Raw genomic sequence first — 21,581 nt, 5'->3', positions numbered from 1 at the left:
TTTGAAAAGGTTTCTTGAAGCACCCTACGGAGGGGCAGTAGTGTGCTATTCTTCACCACTGGTTTAGTTGTCATGAGTTGCTGTCGGCTGGCAGTGTCTCTTAATGGTCAGGGCCCAGAACTGTGACAACTGGAGACGCGAGTTCAAATTACACTGCTCGTTATATGACCTTCACTGTTCTTGCTAAATCTCTATACTCCACAACTTAAATTATAAAATCTGGGATATGAAACTTTGAACCTAATTACCAAAGTATTGCTCCCATTCTGTGTCTATGGAAAAAAAGCTTATTAAATGAGGCCTTTCATCTTCTCAAGCAAGAAATGTGTATGTGGTGGTGGGGGGAGGGGTAGTTGTTAGTGGAAGGATCAATGTAACTCATGTCAGGGAGGGTGAACCTAAGTAGGGCTTATTTTTCCCTAGCCCCACACTCCCCCCAAGGGTCAGACCTGACAATACTTCTCTTTTGCCTTTCAACAAAATGAGAAAACAGCCAAGCAATTCTTTTCATTTATTTTATACATATATATATATATATATATATAAAAAAAAAAGGACGGAAGCCTTACCTGTCCACAAGGAACATTCTGCAGAGTTACAGTAAACATCCTAGAGGTGAGACTTTTTGCCAGGATATATTGGCAGGAAGCCCGGAATGTGTACTTGCGTCCATCAAAGGTCATGAAGTGGATGTCCCCCGTCACTGAGCATTCCGCTGGCAAGCAGGAAAGCAGCCGTTTAATTGACAATCCAGGGATATACATGAGAAGGGGGGGGGGGGGGCAGATGCCAGCTTTCTTGAACCAGGCCTGTCCTAACAATGCCAGGATGTGGCCAATGAAAATGCAAATCAGCACTGCCTATAATGTGCAGACAGCACAGACTGACCTCAATAGGTTAAGGGTTCCTCTCATTTTGTATTTGACAGATGTTATTACAAATTCTGGATATTCTATGTATATCTGAAAGACCAAAAAAAAACAAACTACTCTGACTGAAGCAGGCAAGCTTAAAGTGATGCTTATTATAAAGATTATGTAGAATCTTCCCAGACCAAACTGGAGTATGCCCTGCAGATAAGATCATTATTCAGTGCTAAGCTGCACATTTAGGGCCTGATTTTAAAAAGCAATTAAACGTTTAAAATTGGGTTTTACACAAGTAAATGCACTTTACTCGAATAAGTGGGCTTTTGAAAATTGCTACAATATGTGCCATTGAATTGTCCATAGGACATTCACGTCTAAGTGCACTTTACGCATATAACTCCTTTTAAAATTATCTCCTTAGGCAACACCAGCATTACACATAGCACTTAAACGAAGGTGTTCATACTGCATTGACACTAAATGAAAAGAGACTTATCTTCATTCATGCAATTATCCAGGGAAAAGTTCTAAGTATTTGACTCTTATTTATGTGGCATACCCACAGCGTCAGATCTTAGCACACTGAACATCTCAATATAGGCACTAAAGTTAGGCACCTATATTTATCTAAGGCTGAATACAAGCACCTGACTTAAACTTTAGGGGCCTTAAACTGAAGCACCTAAAGATAGGACAGTTATGGGCTCTCCTAAACTACAGCACCCAGATTAGGTACTCAGCACTAGAAATCAGAGCTAAGAGCCTAACTTCATTCCCCTGACCTGGCCCCATCTTTGGCCTTGTTTGCTTTTAAGGCATCTTAATTCAGCAGCCTAGTAAATTTTGGTACCTTAAATTTAGTTGCTCAGAGGGGGAAAAATTATTTTATTAAGGGAGCTCTAGATGCCTAGATTCATCATTTTGCTATAAATATAACAAAAATAGCACCTATGATAAAGAAAACAAAAGGGCATGGTTAGTCTAATTTTCTTGGTACAGAGAGAGAGAGAGCGCCTCTGTGGAGATTCACTTATATCTGAACTTTTCATACCACTGTAAGAGGGGGCACTACGGTAGTAACTTGGAGTAAGATTTGGTGCTGAGTTGGGTTTTGGGGGACAGTTTTACATGCTCTCTCTCTCTCTCTTCCTCCCCCAACTGCGATAACGTGATTTGATAAATGACCCTCAAAGTTAGGTTGCCTTAGGTCTTTTGATTATCGGGTTCACTGTTCCTTACTCTGGTCTCAGATTTCTGGTTCTCTGGTGGAAGCCTGCCTCACTCCTGGCTTCCTTTCTTCACCACTCACTGGATGAAAACTACACCCAGCCTCTCCTTGCTTAGCGACTTGGAGAGCTAGTACATGTGAAGCGGTGTGTAGCTGAATTTAGGAAAGGATCTGTAGGGGGGAAGACATACCTGGGCAGATTAAATCTGTGCAAGTCCATTTTCCTCCAGAACACGTACTAAAATATAAAACACAAGTAGCTCAATAAAACACTTTAAAATGAGATTCATCTCATTATTTTCTGTATGTGATATGTTACAATGGAACTCTGTGAAACATAAAGGGACTCATGCAATAAACTTAAGCCACTGTGTGCATGCTAAAAATGATATGATATCTAGTACAGTTTTACTGTGCACCTTAAAAGTGTCTGGAAAGATATTAATGTGAAAATACTGAAATTTTTGGGTCCTTATTTAGCCACTGTGTGACTCAGCTAGTTAGTCAGATAAAATTATCCAACTAATTTAACTTGTTTATTCAGTGATGCGGCTGGCTATCTTAAAGTTTGCAGGATACGTTTATCTGGCTAACTTAACACTATTTAGTACCCATCCTGAACTGGTAGTAACATATTAACCTGCATGCTATTAAAAGGCTAACTGCAAAGAGAGGGCCTAGAAAATGAAGGTCATGAACAGGAGATGGCACTATTCAACTGTTCCCACTGCGCCAGGAATTTAAACCATTCTGAACACCTTAATACAGGCATTAGAGTTAGATGCTATATTCAGCCGATCTAAAATTCCATAATTTGGGACTGAGTAGAAATGTGCAGTTTCATTGCGGACAATTTTTTTTTTCATTTTAATGTGTACTATTTCTAAATAATGCAGTAAGAAATGAAATAATGCGCACATGAAAAATAATTTAAAACACGCGCAATACTGCCCATATATGCAGCTATATGGACGCTTGAGCACATGCACATGTATTTTATATCGTGCACGCACACTATATAAAACGCACTGAAATCTACCCAACAATAGGTTCACGCTGTGGCAACTTATCCAGCTAAGTAGAGCTGTTTATGACTTATCCATCTAATTAAAATAGCTGGATAAGTAAAAGAAAAGAACTACATAGATAGATAAGTAAGATAGATAACTAGCATTTGAAGATTTATCCAACTATTTTACTTATCCGGCTAATAGGGTCATTCATCAAAATGCATTATGGTATTAACAGCATAACAATGCATTATGAACAATACGCATGGTACGAATGCAAATTTTTTGAAGGGGCAGGGATGTGTTGGGCAGGATTTAGTTAAATGAGGGGCAATATCACACAGTTTAATGCCAGAAATAATGAGAGAGAGAGAGAGAACCTCTGGGAAGGGCCTCATTGTGTGCACCTATTTATATCTCTATAGGAGGGCCATCTAATAGCTCGAGGTGAGGTGTTGGTGGTGGTTTAGAGTTTAAGGGCCAGTTTCACATGTAGAGTGAGATGTACGAAAAGCACAGTACACCTTGGTGAAGATTTGACATCATTTGGAGTGAGGAAAGTCTCACCCTAGCTTGATGGTACCCTGTCTCTCTCCCCTTAGCGCAAGATGTGAAAACTAGGGATTATCACAGGGCACAGTAAGTTTACTGCTCCATGCGATAATGCCAATGGGAAGCGGTAATTCTAAAATTTCTCTAAACAGGCCCCTTTTTCATAATGCGGGCATTATCAATGCATTAATAACTCATTTTAATGCATATGGGGTAAGATGGATAAGTGACGTGTTTCTTATTTTATTTTGCTGACCTTTATTAATTTTTATAAACCACCCTAAATTTTGGAGGGTGCAGTCTATAAATAAGTTTAAATAAATAAATTAAATAACATTTTTTTAACATTTATCTGGAGAAGTAATAAATTTGTGCCCCTAATTTTAATTAATCACACAAGGAAATTTAACTCATATATTTTCCTTAGCCCTTGGCTTTTATGCATCTAAATTATCAAATGTTATAACATGCATGTGTGAAGGAAATTATCAGTTAAATCAATTAGTCTACCTAGTGAAAGCATGCATCTGAGAATCACACTTAATAACATAAAAACATAAGACTTGCCATACTGGGTCAGACCAAAGGTCCATCAAGCCCAGTATCCTGTTTCCAACAGTGACCAAGCCAGGTCACAAGCACCTGGCAGGATCCTAAGGGGTAGACAGATTCCAAGCTGCTTATCCCAAGAATAAGCAGTGTCAAGTTCAAAAACAACTGTGCAAAATAAACACGTACTGATCTGCCTCTCAGTGTTCAATATCCTTTAATTGCAAAGTTAGGCTCTGGTATGCAACTTACAGTTATCTATGAACCACTGATGTGAAGTCCGAGTTATTGACATAGAGTGTGATTAGAAATGACAACTTAATGAGTAATGCCACTTTAAATATGACATCAGTCATTCAGAAGACACAAAATGGAACGACAAACATTTCCCTTATTGCAGAATTTCAGGCTCAGAAGTAGAACCTGAATAGATTTCTTTACAAAATATGTCAGCCTTTTCATCTTTATCTCACACAGGTTTTGCAATAATTCTCTCCTCTGCAGGACAGACCAGAAGTCAAAACTGACTCCTTTATACCCTCAGTAAATATGGCATCTGACTAATATTTAGGGCATAACACTATCTAAATTGAACATGCAGGAAGAAAAAATAAACAAGAGAGATGAGAGAATAAGAAGGCTCCTTACACTGGAAAATCTGCATCTAATTGCCATTAAAAAAGGTAACAGGATGGCTTTCAAATTGCAGACTACATTATCAACTTCATTAGATTGCCATTGCAACAAAAAAAACAGAAACAGCATATTATAAGCAGATTAAACAGGTCAATATTCAAAGCTATTTGAGTGGATAACTCACACGTTTTGAATAGCTCCCTTGCTTATCTGAGTAAAGGTAAGCAAGGTAAGTCATTATGGGCCGGATTTTAATATCTACGCCCGATTTTATAACATGCGCGCGCAGCCGAGCCCTAGGGGAGCCCCGATGGCTTTACCTGTTCCCTCCGCCCCCCCCCCCCCACCTTCCCCTCCCTTCCCCTACCTAACCTGCCCCCCCAGCCCTACCTAACCCCCCCCTCCCGACCTTTATTTTTCAAGTTGCGCCTGCCGGCCAAGTGCCAGCACACAATCCCCCGGCCTAGAGGCCCTACGGAGTAATGTTGAAAAGTGCCCGCGTCCAGCTTTGCTCCCGTAGCAATGCAGAAAGCGCTGGACCAGGTTGGCAGTTGCTGTGTGCCATAATCCAGGCCGAAGAATGGACAAATTGGGCCAGATTTTATAACATGCGTGCGGGCGTAGATTCGTTTGGGCAACCCAGCATGAACAAATCTACGCCCAATTTTATTGCGTCCTCTTTCAGCCTCACTAAGGATCTGCTATTCTAGAACTGCTCGCGTATATTAACTTTTCAATTGAACTCCACTATGCAAATTTGTATTTAAGTTTACCAGATAAGCAACCACTCTTTGCTTACCTGCTCTTCTATACAGTTAGAATAGAAATTGTTAATCTATCCCTTTTCTTCAAACAGCCTTGTTCTACTTCCCTGTTTTAATGTAACTTTCGCTTTCTGTGTTAACTGGTTTCCCCCCCTTGTTTATTGTAAACCGGTACGATAAGACCTAGTCTTGAGCATCGGTATATTAAAAGAACTTAAATAAATAAATAAATAAATAAATAAATATTGCATGCAGTTCTGGTTGCCCCATCTAAAAAGAAAATTGTGGTTATAAAGAAAGGGAGCAAATATGATAAAAGGGATAGAATGGCTCCCTTATGAAGAAAGATTAAAGAGGTTAGGACTCTTCAGCTTGGAAAACAGATGACTATAAAACAATATGATAGTGATTTATAAAATCTTGAGTGGGGTGGAACAGATTAAAAAGGAACAACTACTTACTCTTTCAAATAGTACAAGGACTAGGGGACACTTTAAGAAACTAGCAGGAAGCAAATTTGAAATAAATTGGGAACTACATTTTACCCAACACACAATTAAACTGTGAAATTTGTTGCTGGAGAATGTGGTCAAGGCATCTAGCATAGCTGAGTTTACAAGGGGATTGGACAAGTTCCTGGAAGACTAGTTTGAAAACAATTATTAGCTAAGTAGACTTGGGAAAAGCCACCACTTCTCTGGACAAAAAGAAATGGGTCTATACTTTGGGATCTGCTGGATACTTCCTAGAGATCTGGACTGGACAGTGTTGGAGAAAGGTTGCTGGGCTCAATGGTGTGACCCAGAATGACACTTCTTATATTTTTAAGGTATACTCTAATGCAAGCAGATAAGCACAGATTACAGAAGGCATAGAAAAGAACACAAACTTCTAGAAAAATGACAATTAAAGCTAGGGCAATTGTTGTGAAAGTCACTGACCAGTTGTTGCAGTCATCGTACACCACAGAGCCAGTTGTATAGGAAACTCCATGGTAGTCACAAGGGCATTCAGAAGGCTTGACACACATCTTATTTTCATATATGAGACCTAAAAGTGGATTATATATTCAATCCATATATAACTTCATTTCAACCAGATGCAATAGCGATATTTAAAATGACAAAGCCAAAGCTCTTTTGTATCATTTAGCGGTTATGGGTCCTATGCAATAAAATTTAGTGTGCACGTTAAGACAGTTTTGCGCAAGTTAAAAATAGCAGACACCCCTTAAAGTGTATGTTGCAATAATGCATCGGTGCTAAAATTAGCGCTTAACCACAAGTAAGTGAGGAAATAATATATGCAAATGAGACTTAACATAGAACTATGGGGGCAGAACAAGCACAAATGATCTAGCTAGTCTGCCCAGCCACACCAACTTCTCAGCTCTATAATCCCTACCACTCCCTCAGAGATCCCCTGTGCTTCCAGTGCTTTCTTGATTTCAGATACTGTCTTCATCTCCAACACCTCCACTGGAAGGCTGTTCCATGCACCAGCACCCTTTCTGTAAAAAGATTATTTCTTAGTCTACCCCCTTTCATCCTCATCTCATGACATCTTCTTCCAGAGCCTCCTTTCCATTTGGAGTCCTCCTCCTTACATTGATACCTTGGAGGTATTTAAATGTCTCTATCATATCTCCCCCATCTCACCTTTCCTCTAGGGTATACACATTTAGATCTTTAAGTCTGCCCCCACATACTTTAGAGAAAAGACCACAGATCATTTTAGTAGCCACCCTCTCAACTGACTCCATCTGGTTTATATCCTTTTGAAGGTTCCAAATGAGGCCTCATCAAGGACTTGTACAGAGCAAATTTTACCAAGCCTATAGTAGCATTTTTTGCAAAACATATTCATGTAAAAATTTTACTGTGGCACATGGTAAAACCTTTTTTTAGTACAAATTGTATTGTAATATGCTCCTATATTTTTGCTGGGGTGGGGGAAAATATGATTTTCCTCAACGCAATCCTATCCCTCAGAAAATAAAATCACGGTGGAGGGGATTATTTTCCCATAGTATGTATGTGCTGTACGTGAGTGTTTGTCTAAATTTATGAGCTTTTGCGAGAGACACTTGTGAAGCATCTCTTAAGCCGTTCTTGAAATCTAAGCTATTGAGCAATGCTGCCACAACTACAATGGATTCAATAGATTTAGAAGTCAGTGTGTGATGGCCTCAAGTCCCAGAAAGATGGCTTAGAACAGTGGATGGATATCTACATTACTGTTCTACAAAGATCCGAAAGCCAGATACAATAGCACAAGAGTAATCGAAAATTGTTGAGATCTAAACTCCCAACCCTCTGCATTTTCCCATTCGAAAAGAAGAATGAAGTAGGTATCTCAGTAGCAGGAAAGGAATAAAACAAAGTTAAACAGGTGGAGGAAAACTTAGACCCTTTGAAATGTTGATTACCTTCTGGACAGTAGCATCCATCTACACAAGCTATTTCACTGTCAACGCACTGTTTCTTTTGTTGGCATGACATTGGGCAGCAGTTGATACATTCATTGTAGATCAAATCATCTTCACAGTGAATAACTGCAAAAAGTGACAAATAAAATATGAGCAGAAATACTCGGTGCTATTGTCCACAATTTAATTTTTACATTAGATTTTATTAGTACAAGCAATGTTTTTAGTCATCTTCTAAATTTAAAAAGGTGCATAGTTTTAAAGGTGCATTCCAAAGGGTATAGACCGTTGTAGCATTTGAATATATGCGCAAAGTACCATAGTTAGGGGATCCCCAATTTTATAACAGAATGACTGTGCATAGTTTATTTTGAAAGTCTAATCCCCTAAACCATCCATTTATAGTGAAGAATTTCATAATAAACAAAGGTCTCAAAAAATCAATGTCAACGCTTCAGAAAGGGAACCTGATATAGAACTATCTCATCAGTCTGCTTTAATCCAGTTATCTACAATAACAGGACTTTTTTGTGGTTTGTTTTACAGAGAATGACACAGACAGCCAACAACACAAATCCATATCCATACACCCAAACTGCCTCATATACTCATAAACCTCATGTTGGCCAGTTTGTTTTTAATTATAGAAGAGACTGATTGTAAAACAATATTTGACATATCCTGCTCAAGATTAAAATTCCAGTGTCTAAAACAAGCATTAGAAAGTTATTCTCTACACCAATCCTGTTTGGTATCAAAAATAATTCCTAATGCTTCCTACCCTTGGATGAGGGCGATTTATTTTTTTGTGCACCACAGGAAACATTTACCGGAAATGTCAAGGACTTCTCAAGGCCTTTCTGAGTCACTGATATATCTCTCAGATTAGCAAGGCTGAATGAGTACACGTTTTAAAGATAGATCATATAATAGAAGAAATGCATCACTATCACTTTTAAATGAATTTTAGTTACGAATTATTAACTTTGTGAGCTGTGTTGGGGACCCCTTTGGGGCAAAAAAGACAGAGTAAAAATGTAAAGATTAAAAAAAAATTAAAAAGTGCACTGTCAATTCAATTCAGCTTTATTGAAGAGTGGCGGTTTCCTTAAATTTGTAATTCACGGTATAGCAATGACTGAGGAGGCGCTGGGGCAATTCTGCATTTTCCACTTTTTCATCCTGCCTGTGCCTGTGAGAGATATACTTACTGCACTGCTGAAACTGCATCCGCCATTCATGCAGAGGGTTTCCAGCTTGGGCACAGGCCCTTGCATACTCAGTGAGTGCCCGACACCAAGTCGCATTATCAGCCTCTGACCTTATATAAACAAGCATTGGCATTAGCCTTTACACTCTCTCCCTATATGAGAAATAACACAAACTTGCACATAATTTACTGATATGACAATAAGAGTTAACTTCATTCAATAATATAATTTGGGGTATTTCTCAAACTTTTCCTCTTATTTCCAATGGGAAAAATATTGGCAGATAACAGAGGAATTTCTGCATGGCTGGAACACTTTTCTCATTCTTTCTATTTCTTTAATTAAATAATCTTGTTCAAAGCAGCAATAATAAAGAATGCACATGGCAAAAAAACATTTGTTTTGTTTTTAATTATGAATTTTGTTTCCAAATCTGAGCCCAAAGCAAGTTACAGTTCAGGTACTATAGTTCTTTCCTTGCCTAAGTGGATTTGAACTCTTAGAGATGACTTTTCAAAAGATGCATGCGTAAAAAATAACAAGTGTGCCCATCAAATAGCATGCATGCGAGTATATGAAATTTTAAAAAAGCAACACGTGCGTATATCGAGGGATCCCAAGTAAACTTGCGCATGTAAAAACGGGGGCATTCCAGGGTCAGACCAGCAGCTAAGCACATAAATTGCTATTTTGCAAGCCGCCCTAGTGATGCGCATGCATTTTTTACTTGTGTATAGGCACTGCTGCGCAATATCTGGTGTAACTGATAGTAAACATCTCAAAAGTGAAAACATGACTGGGTGAAATGGGGGGACTTCAGATATAGATATATAGATATATAGATATTATAGATATATAGATAGTGAGAGAGTTGCCAGCAAATCTAGCAAGGCAGGACTACAAAGAATTTCTGTATATGAGACAATTGAAAATCCATTGTCCTATGTCTGAATAACAACTGGAAAACACACCAATTTTCCATTATTAAACTAGTACACAGGTTGTACTGGATACACTCTGAGGTACTCTGCTGTAGGGTTCAAATGCTTTGCATTTCAGTTTATTCAAACCTAACAATTTAATTCAGGACAATACTTTATGATAGGATTAACTTACTGAGACTAATAGAGTTTATAGAAAGAGTCTAGTATATGACAGCAGAAGATTACACATTATGAGGACTAGCTAACATTTTACATTTCTGAATCCACCAGACTCCTTATTCTTGAGTTATATGAGGCAAACAGGTTGCAAATTAACTGTAGCAGCGAGCTTATTAAGCTTGCTTAGTTTTTTCGGGGAAGGGTGGCAGAAGTGAATGCTTTTACTAGGTGAGGAGGCATGCATTATAAGATTTATTATGCATGGTGGGTTATGATTGATATGTTCTGTATTTTTATAATAAGTTTTGTGATTGTTTTATGTAATAATGTATTGTACACACTTTGAGTTGGTCTACAGAAGCTATTGTTACAGAACCACAATTTTTTTTTAGTATTACATATCCTTGTCATCACCAAAAGCTTACTTACATGCAGAGATCATTTGTGCAGCTAGCCATGAAAGGAAAAGGGCTCACGTGTTCATGGCATTGTTCAAATGGAGGCCTTCGTAGCATGTAACATAGCGAATATGCTCTCTAAAAGCAAAAATCATTTCTAGATTTCAAATGTTAGCATTTCAAATGTCACCTTAAAAGAAGCGGTTAACAATGAGCTAATCTAAAGTACTTCTGTCTCTAGAACTGTAACTGCATCTAATTAGTCATAACTAGCTTGCTGAAAACACCCTTTAAAATGTATTCCTTACAATGAGGACAAGACGAATGATAATGGACAGGGGCGGAGAAACAATTTGGGCCGAGGACTACATTGGGGGCCAAGTTTGGGTTGTGAGGGGACCAATGAGGGTCCAAGAGAGGGATCTCCCCTTGATGTCTGCGAGGCACAGTGGGGGGAATCTCCCCTGGAGGTCTGCCAGGCTGACGACGATATCGTATTACTTCCAGTCCAACTATGTTACTACTTCTGGTTGGAAGTGACATGTTCTCACTGCCGTAGGCTGGGGCCCAAGTCATCCCTGCGGGCTGGACTGAAACATCCCGTGGGCCATAGTTTGCCCATCTCTGATTATAGGAGACTTAAGGTCAGATTTTATTTGGAGGCAAAAAAAAGGTAAGCAAGTCCCTTTGTTAGCACAGTTTTGAAAGAGTGCATCGTTTGCCCAATGATTTAATTTCCTAGATTTTGGAAGGCAAAATATATCTACAGACAAAACTGTGCAAGTAAAAACGTTTCCCAAAAGGCATAGTGGGACTCTAGCCCAAACATGCTTTGCTAAATGTAATAGATCAGATAACAGCCAAGGCCAGTGCAATGCTATTAGTTACCCTAAGCAAACCTTACAGCCTTGTGCCCCCAGCCCCCAAACACACAATTAAAAATGATGCATTTATAAAACAGAAAAGATACATTGAAAGCACAGTTTTCTGAGATAAAGATCTCACAACATGTACATTATATTTATGCCAACCAGAAAACTGCTAAAAAGCCAAAAAGATGTTTGGAATCCATTATGGTATTAAGCCTGTTGCAATGCGTGTTGGATGTGGGCTTGGCCATGAGTAAACTGAATTATAATTACAATATATTAAACCTCCCATAACAAAACAGCACTCAAACAGTAATAACCCTACCTATGAAATATTACAGCAGGCCCTAATATACAAATATGCCTCCTACTAAGAAAACAAAGCAAGCAGGGCTGCTCTAGATCCCTACACAGAAACTACACATCAGAGAGGGTGGAGCTCATCCCACCCAGAGGTGTACATGAGAAGGCCTGGAAGGACATTGGGTGGGGTGGGCTCTGCCTGTGGGCCCGCTGGCATAGGTGGAGGTCATCCCGCCCATAGCCAAAGAAGAGAAGACCTATCAGACCCCCTGTTGCTTCCCAGGTATTCATGGGGCCTCCTGGGACCCTTCTCGCCCTCTAGCCCTGCCAAGATGCCAGGGCCTTAGCCAAATCAGCGGACCTGGGCCTCCTCAGGCCCTTACGACCTCCCTTCCCATTCTAAGAAATCAGCCAAGACCAGAATCCTCCCCGGCCCCCACTTACCCTTTCCATGGGAGTCTTGGCAGAAGAATGGGTAGAAGTGAACTCCTCTCGCTTCTGCCTCGCCGCATCTATTTAAAAATGGTGCCTGCCCTTGAAACTGGCAACAAAGTGATGTCAAAACAGTATTGGTCTCAGGGCCAGACGGTGCCATTTCTTGTACAGCCGTACAAGAAATTGAGACTGACTGGGGACATCTTGATGTCACTGGCACCAGTTTCAGGGCCTAGCGCCATTGTTAAATAGACGTGATGGAGCCAAAGTGCATGGGAATTTCTCCTGCATTTTTCTTCTGCCATGACTCCCACTGAAAGGATAAGTGGGAATTGAAAGGTCCCCGGCCCTGGCTAATTTTTAGGGGGTGGTGGGGGGGTCATAGTGCCTTTGATGGCCCCAACTGGACTTGACAGTTCAGCTGGGTTCACCTGGGTTCCAGCATCTTTGGGAGGGGGATGTTGGGAACCCCAAGGAAGACCTGAGAAGTGGTAGGGGGGGACCCAGGGATACCTGGTTTTGGTTTGTTTTTTGTTTTAGATGCGTTGTTTTTTTTTAATGTTTATTTCAGTTCAGAAAATTAATCAAACCAAAATAAACATTAAAAGAAATGAACAACCCCCACCAAAATAAAAAAAGAAAAACAAAAGGAAAGGAAAAATTTGGACTGCGCATCCCTAATAAACACTAAGGGGGCAATTTGCAAACAGGAAACGTAGTTGAAAAGTCCACAGGTACTTTACATATCCATGGGGCACAGGTCCATGGGCGTATTTTCATTTTGAAAATTGCCTACCAGATCCACCGGTGAACAGTACCTGTGGACTTTGCACTTGCTTTCTGTGGAGGTAAAATTTCCATGCAACAGTACCTGCATATAAATTTGAAAATCCAATCTACTTGTGCTCTTTCCCTATCCCACCCTCTCTCTGCCCTCAGAATTCCCTGCCCTCAAGTCAGCTATGAATATGGGCGCTGTGGAAGCCCAAAATACTTTAAAGTGGACACAGGAAGGCAATTGTCAGACAGACCAACTGACCCAGGTACACTGCTCTTTACCGAGGTAGATGGCTTTGAAAATTGCCCTAATTATTTTGTGATGGCCTTAAGACCCTACGCCAAGTGTCTAATGGTAGGATTCAGATTATGATTTTCAACACTAGATTCTAATGTCAAGACGTATTCTTTAAATTGCAAGCACAAGAACAATTAATTAAGAAAAATGTATGTATTATTTATTTTATTACCTTGATATTCCACATTTCATCAGATAGCACAAGATGGTTTATTTAAAAACAAATAAGCATATAGCATCCGATGAAAGAACAATGTTCTACTAAACCAACAGATATCTGAAAATTACAACCAATATGGGTTTCAGCTGACAGGCCATCTTCCTGCATTATCTCCATTTTGCCTATAGAACTCCTACTGCAGTGAGGTTTATTGTGCTCATCCACCTTCAGCCTGGAATTATGACTCCCAGAATATGGGCGTACATGATCACTACACGATGACCATAGTCAGGCCTTCTGATTTATACCTCCTAGCTGATCTCTGTAATACTATAGTGCACACTTCTATGCCACCACATATTATGAGGCTGGCTTGCATAAAGTAAGTCTTTGCAGGTATGTAGAACCCACCAGGAAATATGAAGGACTTGACAAGAAAAAATAACTATAAATCCTTGAGTTATTAGAGCTGGGAGTACTGTGGATTCAGAACATATAGTTCTTGGGTAGTTCACAGAACAAAGGATTTATGATAGTGCTTGCCAACAGAAGACATTTTTGAGTAACCTGTATCCTCTTGTCAACCATAAAAGTCACTTTTTGGTGAAAGGTAGTTGTGAGAGGAAAATGTATGATATTTTCTCATATACCTAAGAAGTATTATTATACCCCATACTGGTAATCAAACCTAGATTTATCTAAGAAAGACTCTGCTGCAGGGGAGATAAACCACTGGAAAAAAGTCAGACATTATTGCAGTAGGACTCAAATGGGAAGGGGACAGGAAGATGTACAGATAATAGTAAATCTCTTTAAACCACAGTGCCCATAAAATATTTTTAGGACTGAAATTAAGAAATACATTTGTTCTGCAGAACCATTTCTCCAGACCTGCAATGACAGCTGGCTCTGTGCAACACATGGCGATTCATACTTAAAAGATGCATCCCAACTGGACAATTCATTTGGTACGTTCTCCTTCCAACTGTTTACGAATTCTGCAATGTTTTCTGTCAAAGTCCCTAGAAAGGAGAACACATAAATGGAACTTTTTTGTTACTCTGACATAGGGAACCTAATTTCCAAAGGGAAAGGAAATAATCTTGACCTCCATATAGGCCTGGTCATCTTTGGGTGGATATTCAAAGCTGGCCATGTAAGTAACTTAGGCCTGGATTTTCTATGGTCGCAGACCTTAGAAAATCCAGCGGTAGCGGGGGATGGGGTGGCAAAGCGGGGGGCGGGCCTGCTAAAGCCGGCAGCGATCACACCTCCTGTACGTACTTAGTCCTAGATTCATCATTCCACTATAAATATAGCGGAATGATGAGCTGCCATGATAAAAGGGGCAGGGGGACGAAAGTGTGCAGCTGCTCTTCTGGGCCACACAGGCACATCTATCCAGTGATTTGCTTCAGGGCCCAGCTACATACCTCCTCCTAGTGATGTGTGCTCTTTTAAAACAAAATTGAAAACATCAGCCACGTTTCCTATTTCATTTTCTTTCATTTTATAAATGAAATGAAAGAAAAATGAAATTTAATTTGTTTTTCGTTTTGTTTTGTTTACAAACCTACCCCCTCTCCTCCACTGACTAAATGCAACTCCAAAATAAAAATAAAAATCCTCCTGGGCTTTGCAACACCCCCTACCCTCCTTCTGGGCCCAGGAGAAACACCCTCCCATCCATGGTCCCCCTGGGGACAGAAGTTATCTCTATTTCCTCCTGCCCTACCAGTGCCACACTTCAAAATGGCACCTGCTGGCTCGGATTGCTGCTAGTAACTACAACTGGTGCTGGCCTCAGGACTGTCTGGCACCATTTTGAAACATGGCACTGGCGGGGCAGAAGCAACTGGGGATCACTCCTGTCACTGTTGGAACCATGGAGAGGGTAAGCTGCTAGGAGGTGGGGTGTTCCTGGGGAGAAGAGCGGTCACAAATCACAGGAGGGCTTTATTTTTTACATTCATTTTGTTCACGGAGGAGGTTTTTGTTTTCAGTCCATAAAACTGACAAAGACTGTACACTTAAAGGAAACAAAAAAAATGAAACGAACAAAATTAACTCCAACGAAATGAAACAGAAACGAAACCTGCAAACGCCTACCATTTCCTCTTCTGCCACAGCATCCCCGTGCAACACACAGCGGAGCAATACACTGAGAAGGTCACAGACAGACACACGTACGAACCCAGTCTGAACATAATATGCTTTTTTTTTTCTTTTTCAGGACATAAGGGGAATTTAAAGAATTTGTACAACGATGCACAAAACGTGCATTCTCTGCAGATCACAGAAGCTTGCAGATAGAGAAAAACCGGAATACGCCGTAAACAGGAAGCAAAGTGCTGTAGGAAAAGAGGCAGAGAGAGACAGCACTAAATTGAAGAAAAATAAACAGGCAAAGTAGGAGGTTAAATCAAAGGCAGAAATATAACATAAACAAGAACATTTATAACTCTAGCATGTAAATATATCAGCACCTGAACTCTAAATCATCTGGTGATTAATAGGAGTTCTCTGTTTTCTGGCCTTTTCTAAATAAGTCACTATGCAATTTCTGCATGACTCTCCAGAATATTCTTGGCATTAACTGCAGATTGCTTAGGACAATTGTGTGCCCAAGAGAATCAGAACACCAAGGCATTGTGGAGTATCATGTTTTGCAAGGTGTAGTCCTCTTCTTACAAACTTTCACGTTTCTTCTAGTCTTTTCACATTTCTTCTAGTCTTTGGCACTAAGTATTGAATGAGATATTACAACATAATGAAATAGCCTGCTACAATTTTCTAAGATGTTCAACCACGGTGCTTTAGGAGCACCATATACACTTTGATGGGGGAAAACAAACCTAATATAAGGTTGAAAAGTAAGCTGTTTTTGATTTTTTAGGTAGTCCAGTCTATTAACTTTCTGCCTTTCCACTGCAGGGCAAGTACCTGCTGAACCAAACAATAAGGATGGTCAATGGATATGATGCTTGCTAAGTTCTTGACTTTTAAACACAGGTTTCATTGACCCATAGAAATGTATTGCTTAACAACATATTTGTAATCCACTTGCACGGTCCCCTAACACGGTCCATGTTTCAACTGACTGCGTCGGGAAGGACCTTGAACCAGAGTTTTTAAGCTTCACATAAAATTCCAAAAATGATCCACTCAATAACTTTTATTGCTATTTTTTCCTCCAAAGGGTGTGTAGGGTTGATGCTCATAATAACTCCATATTCCTGCCCTTCTTTTTGGTTGGCTTTACTCAAGCAGTACTCAGGCAGATCTGACAGTCAGCGTCCTCAAACCAGGATAACAAATCCAGAGACAAGACCTAAATGACTGCAATTCTAAAAGCACAGTGTGGAGTTACTCACCATAGCTGGTCAGAAGGTCATCGTGTGGTACAGCATTATTGTTTCCACACAATCCCTGTGTTTTCCGGAGATACTCTGGAGCCATCTTAATGTAGACAGCAGAAATACCATCCCATGCCAAAGTGAACGCATACTGGTGTGAAGCAATGATATACCCAGCTATTCTTTGTAGGTGGACATTTGCTATAGTGTGAGGGAGCTGGATTCTATAATTAAAAAAAAAAGAAATTATAATTACGGTGGATTTTCATAATTTCTTGCTATTTCATTTCTACAATTAAAGTTTATCAACCATTGATGTAATTATATATAAATAAAACTTTACTGGGAATGCACTCTATATCCTTTATACCATAATAGCAGTTTGTATGTGCATATCTGATACCTACGATTACAATAGATAACAGTATTTATTTATTATGATTTTGCTCATGTCTTTTCATTAGTAGCTCAAGGCACTTTATATTCAGGTATAGGAGCTATTTCCCTGGCCCCGGAGGGCTTATAAATTAAGTACAATATTAACGACAGTATTAAGGTACATATTGTTTGGGTACTTGCCAGGTAATTGTGACCTGGAATGACCACTGTCAGAAACAGGATACTGGGCTTGAAAGACCCTTGGTCTGACCCAGTATGGCAAATTCTTATGTTCTTATACATGCTGCAGTTTCATAAATGCATGAAAAAAACTAATTTGTTTAGTGCAAACTGAAGCAATTGCAGCTGTCGTGCACTTGTCAGTAATTACCCATGTAATATACATTACACCCTTTAACACTAGCCTGTCCCAGGATACCGGATCTCTCTCTGCTTACTTATCTCATCATCTATGTTTGCCTCATACTGTGTACAGTCTATTTACCATGTCTGTGTTGTACACTGTTTACTTCATTCCTTCTGTCTGTCAGTCACAAATACTTGTTCTCTATGACGGTAACTTTTAAACAGGCGCGCAGGCGCATATGTGCATGCATTTGCCGGCTCACACCCAAGGATGCGTCTATTTTATGAAAATACACACGTAAATGTTTCTCCCTCGAAAGTGGGGGGATTTTAGAAGGGATGTGCATCACGCCATTGCCAGTTTCACCAGTTCATTCCCAGTTTGCCCAGGCAAGGGATAGAACTTCCTAGCTCCCCTGGTGAAATAGCCTCCCTTTTACTCTGTTAGCATCTACCCTTAAAACCCCGCTGAGTGGCCTAGAATTTTTTAATTTATTACTTCACCCCATCCATAGCAGTAGTAAAGTTTACACAGCAGGGGACCCTGGTGTGCACCTGTGCGTGTAAGTATTTACGCACACATCTCTTGGCCTTCCCCAATGCATCCACGCCCTGCCCCTTTTTCAAAACTTTTGACTTGGGCGAGTAGCAGAGATATGCACGTATGCAGGCGCTTTTAAAATCCGCAAGGCGCGTGCTGACCCCAGGTAAGGGATAGGACTTCCAAATCCCCCCCAGTTTAACAGCCTCCCTCCTCCCCTGTTAGCCCCTACCTTTAAAGTCCCCGATCTGTCTATATCTTTTTGTTTTGCTACTTACACATCATCCACAGCAGAAGTAAAGTTATGCATCTGGGGACCCCGGCGTGCACCTGTGCATGTCAGTACTTATGCGCAAATTTCAAGGTGAAATCCGGGAACACCCATGTCCTGCCCAGACCATGTCCTGCCCCTTTTTTGGAACGCGTCTGACATATTCATGTGTCTCCCGATTTTGGTGCACACTGGGCTTTTAAATTTCACCTTAATATGAGGTTGTAGTTCCCTACTATGAACCTGAGATATGTTCTGTGACCCAGAAACGTCGTCATGTGGGTATAATCATCCTTTAGATCTAGAGAGCATAGCCAGTCCCTTTTCTGAGAAAGGGAATCAGAGAGCCTAAGGAAACTAGTTGAACTTTCTCCTCATAAGGTACTTATTCAAAACCCTTAGGTCTAAGATGGGACGGAGTACCCCTGTTTTCTTTGGGATCAGGAAGCATTTGGAGTAAAATCTCTTCCCTCTTTCCCTGGTGGAAAAGTCTGTTTGCTGCAGGCTGAGCTACAAATCAGTGAATGGTTATAACCAAACGGATGGGCAAATTATTTTGCAATATCTCTCTTTCTATCAGTTAAGCAATGTAACTGGTGTCTACAGGGTTGTTCTTTCATTTCAAAACAGAACAGAAAATTTCAATTTCTGTACGACAAATTAATAACAGTATGAGGGCCGACCAGTGCTATTTGCAAATACCAACCCAGCAGCGCAGGAGCTCCTACCCACTGGGACATATCAATCCTACGGTTGGAGTAAGATGGGTTCAGAAGAGCAGGGGAAGGCCCAGAAGGAGGTTTCAGTTTAAACATTTTGGGGTGCTGGCACTGGGATCTTATTGGCAGGTGGAGGGAGGGCCCCAGCACCTGCGTTTAGTTTTATATTTTGTTTAGTTTTGCTCTTTTATTATTGTTTTACTTAATTTCCAATAAAAAAAATGAAACTAATAAGCCATAAACAAAATTTAAAACTATGAAAAATATACAAAATTTAAAAAAGATGATGTGTAAAAAAGTATTAATCCCTAATATTTAAAGTGAGAATCAAAAAGTCTTTGCTCAAGAGCTTACATTATAGTATAGTTTAATACTTTTGCTGCTGTTCATATCTCTGTGATACGAAGGTATCGCTATAATATTCAGAGATAAATCAGTGACAATATTACATTCTCTGTCCTCTGCAAAACTGACCAGCAAGAGACAGCAGGCATTAAGCTGCTTTGCATTTAAAACCTGGAATGAGAGAAACTATAACCCCTTTAGATGTCCTACCTAACTTTTTGTAAAAAAAAAAAAAAAAAGTAAAAACTTGGCTGTTCAATCAGACCTTTCCCTAGATTTTTCATTAGAGAAGAAAAATTACGAACCAATTTAAATGCACACCAGACTCTTCACACATGACCCTCCAACTATTGTTACTAAACTATTCTGGTAGCTTAACTCTAACTTGATTACAATCTGCTTTAAAGAAATCTTTGGTAAAAGGTGGAATATCCAGTTCCTTTGTATTGAGTCTGATTCAACGGTTAACACTTCAAATTGTGCTAGCAGCTAGACTATCTTTGGTGGGTCACTGGAAACAACCTTTCTGCCCTTCATTAGAGGGTGTCTGTAAAAAATTGCATAATTACATTATTTTGGGTCATCTTACCTCTTTGAGACATGATAATCTTGAGAAATTTAATAAGAAATTGTTCCATATATTATTTGATGGAACAAAATTCAAACCTGACTTTCCATTTTGTTACTGTGTTTTAAATGTCAAGACCCTCTATATGCTATTTCATTGGTTATACCATTTACTTGATGTATGCTAAGGGGCAGATTTTCAAAGGGTTATGCGTGTAACCCCCGAAAAGCTGCCTCTTCCACCCCCTGCACGCGCCAAGCCTATCTTGCTGCTGGCACATCATCAGGGGCATTCTGGGGGTAGGGCCGTGCCTCCGGACCAGCCCCCAGACTGGAATATGGCGCGCCGACAGCCGCCCGGCGCGCGCAAGTTATGCCTGCCTTGGGCAGGCATAACTTTTTAAATAAAGGTGGGGGGGGGGGGGGAATTAGTTAGGGCCGGGAGCGGGTTAGTTAGGGGAAGGAAAGGGAAGGTGGGTGGCGCCGGAAAGAAAGTTCCCTCCGAGGCCGCTCCGATTTCAGAGCGGCCTCAGAGGGAACAGAGGCAGGCTGTGTGGCTCGGCGCGCGCAGGCTGCCAATTTTGCACAGCTTTGCGCGTGCCAACCCCGGATTTTAAAAGATTCGCGTGTATCTTTTAAAATCTGGCGTACTTTTGTTTGCGCCGGTTGCACGTACAAAAGTGCGTGCACGCGTACTTTTTTAAAAATCTGCCCCTAATTATATAGAATTGCTGGGAGGGAAAGGAATTAATGAATGGAAATGTGTACTAAGGATTCTTGCATTAGCCTATGGACTTATTTTGCATTGTTGTTGTCTGTTGATATGGTCAATAAACTTTGAATTATAAAAAAAAAAAGGATGTAATATCAAAAGTTCAAAACAAATAAATAAATAACCATTCATTAATACAAAATGCCTTGAAACACAACTTGGAGAAAAAAACAGAGGAAGTTACCTGAGGCCTTTGTAAGTAGCATCATGGCTTTCCAGCTTTATTTCTCCATCTCCGGCAAAAAACAAGCTGACAGACCGTTTACAGGAATAAGGAGAGGACCTACATTGCGGGTCATTGTGAACCTAATGGCTCCAATTATCAAAAGTGAAATAAAAGAGGAGAGTTGTTTTAGTGCATGAGATAATTCATTTTATAAAATGTACACTGCTAAATAAAGAATTGGTTTCAGTTTCATTTCATTTATTTTCTTTTACATTCTGCGATTCCAATTTATTGCAGAAAGTGGATCACACAAAAAAGAAAAACAGTATAAAAGAGGTTTAAACATTCTATATTTGAAACAATTTTTTTTTTTTTACAGTAAACCAGGCTTCCATTAAAATATAAGGGTCAAAAAAACAGTTGTAGGTGAACCCTTTTTATTGGACTAACTTGCTACAGCTGTGACGAGCTTCAAGAGCTATGTTCCCTTCATCAGGGCAGTTCTGCTGG

At 40.0% G+C, this 21,581-nt stretch overlaps 1 protein-coding gene across 1 annotated transcript in view; it reads right to left on the bottom strand.

Annotated features, from left to right (window-relative positions):
- The window catches only part of OTOG (otogelin), a 193,737-nt gene that overhangs the window by 133,975 nt on the left and 38,181 nt on the right, over positions 1-21,581 (bottom strand). The window contains exons 6-14 of the mRNA XM_029583100.1: positions 21,090-21,211; positions 16,965-17,170; positions 14,482-14,612; positions 10,780-10,886; positions 9,248-9,357; positions 8,037-8,162; positions 6,550-6,658; positions 2,289-2,335; positions 570-715 (exon numbers count right to left, since the gene is read on the bottom strand). Coding sequence (XP_029438960.1) covers positions 570-715; positions 2,289-2,335; positions 6,550-6,658; positions 8,037-8,162; positions 9,248-9,357; positions 10,780-10,886; positions 14,482-14,612; positions 16,965-17,170; positions 21,090-21,211 — 1,104 coding nt within the window. The remainder of the gene's footprint in view (positions 1-569; positions 716-2,288; positions 2,336-6,549; positions 6,659-8,036; positions 8,163-9,247; positions 9,358-10,779; positions 10,887-14,481; positions 14,613-16,964; positions 17,171-21,089; positions 21,212-21,581) is intronic.

Source organism: Rhinatrema bivittatum, chromosome 17 (genome assembly GCF_901001135.1).
Source record: "Rhinatrema bivittatum chromosome 17, aRhiBiv1.1, whole genome shotgun sequence".
Lineage (NCBI taxonomy): Eukaryota > Metazoa > Chordata > Amphibia > Gymnophiona > Rhinatrematidae > Rhinatrema > Rhinatrema bivittatum.
Note: the sequence above shows the minus strand (reverse complement) of the source record. Positions and strands in the feature narration are given on the sequence as shown.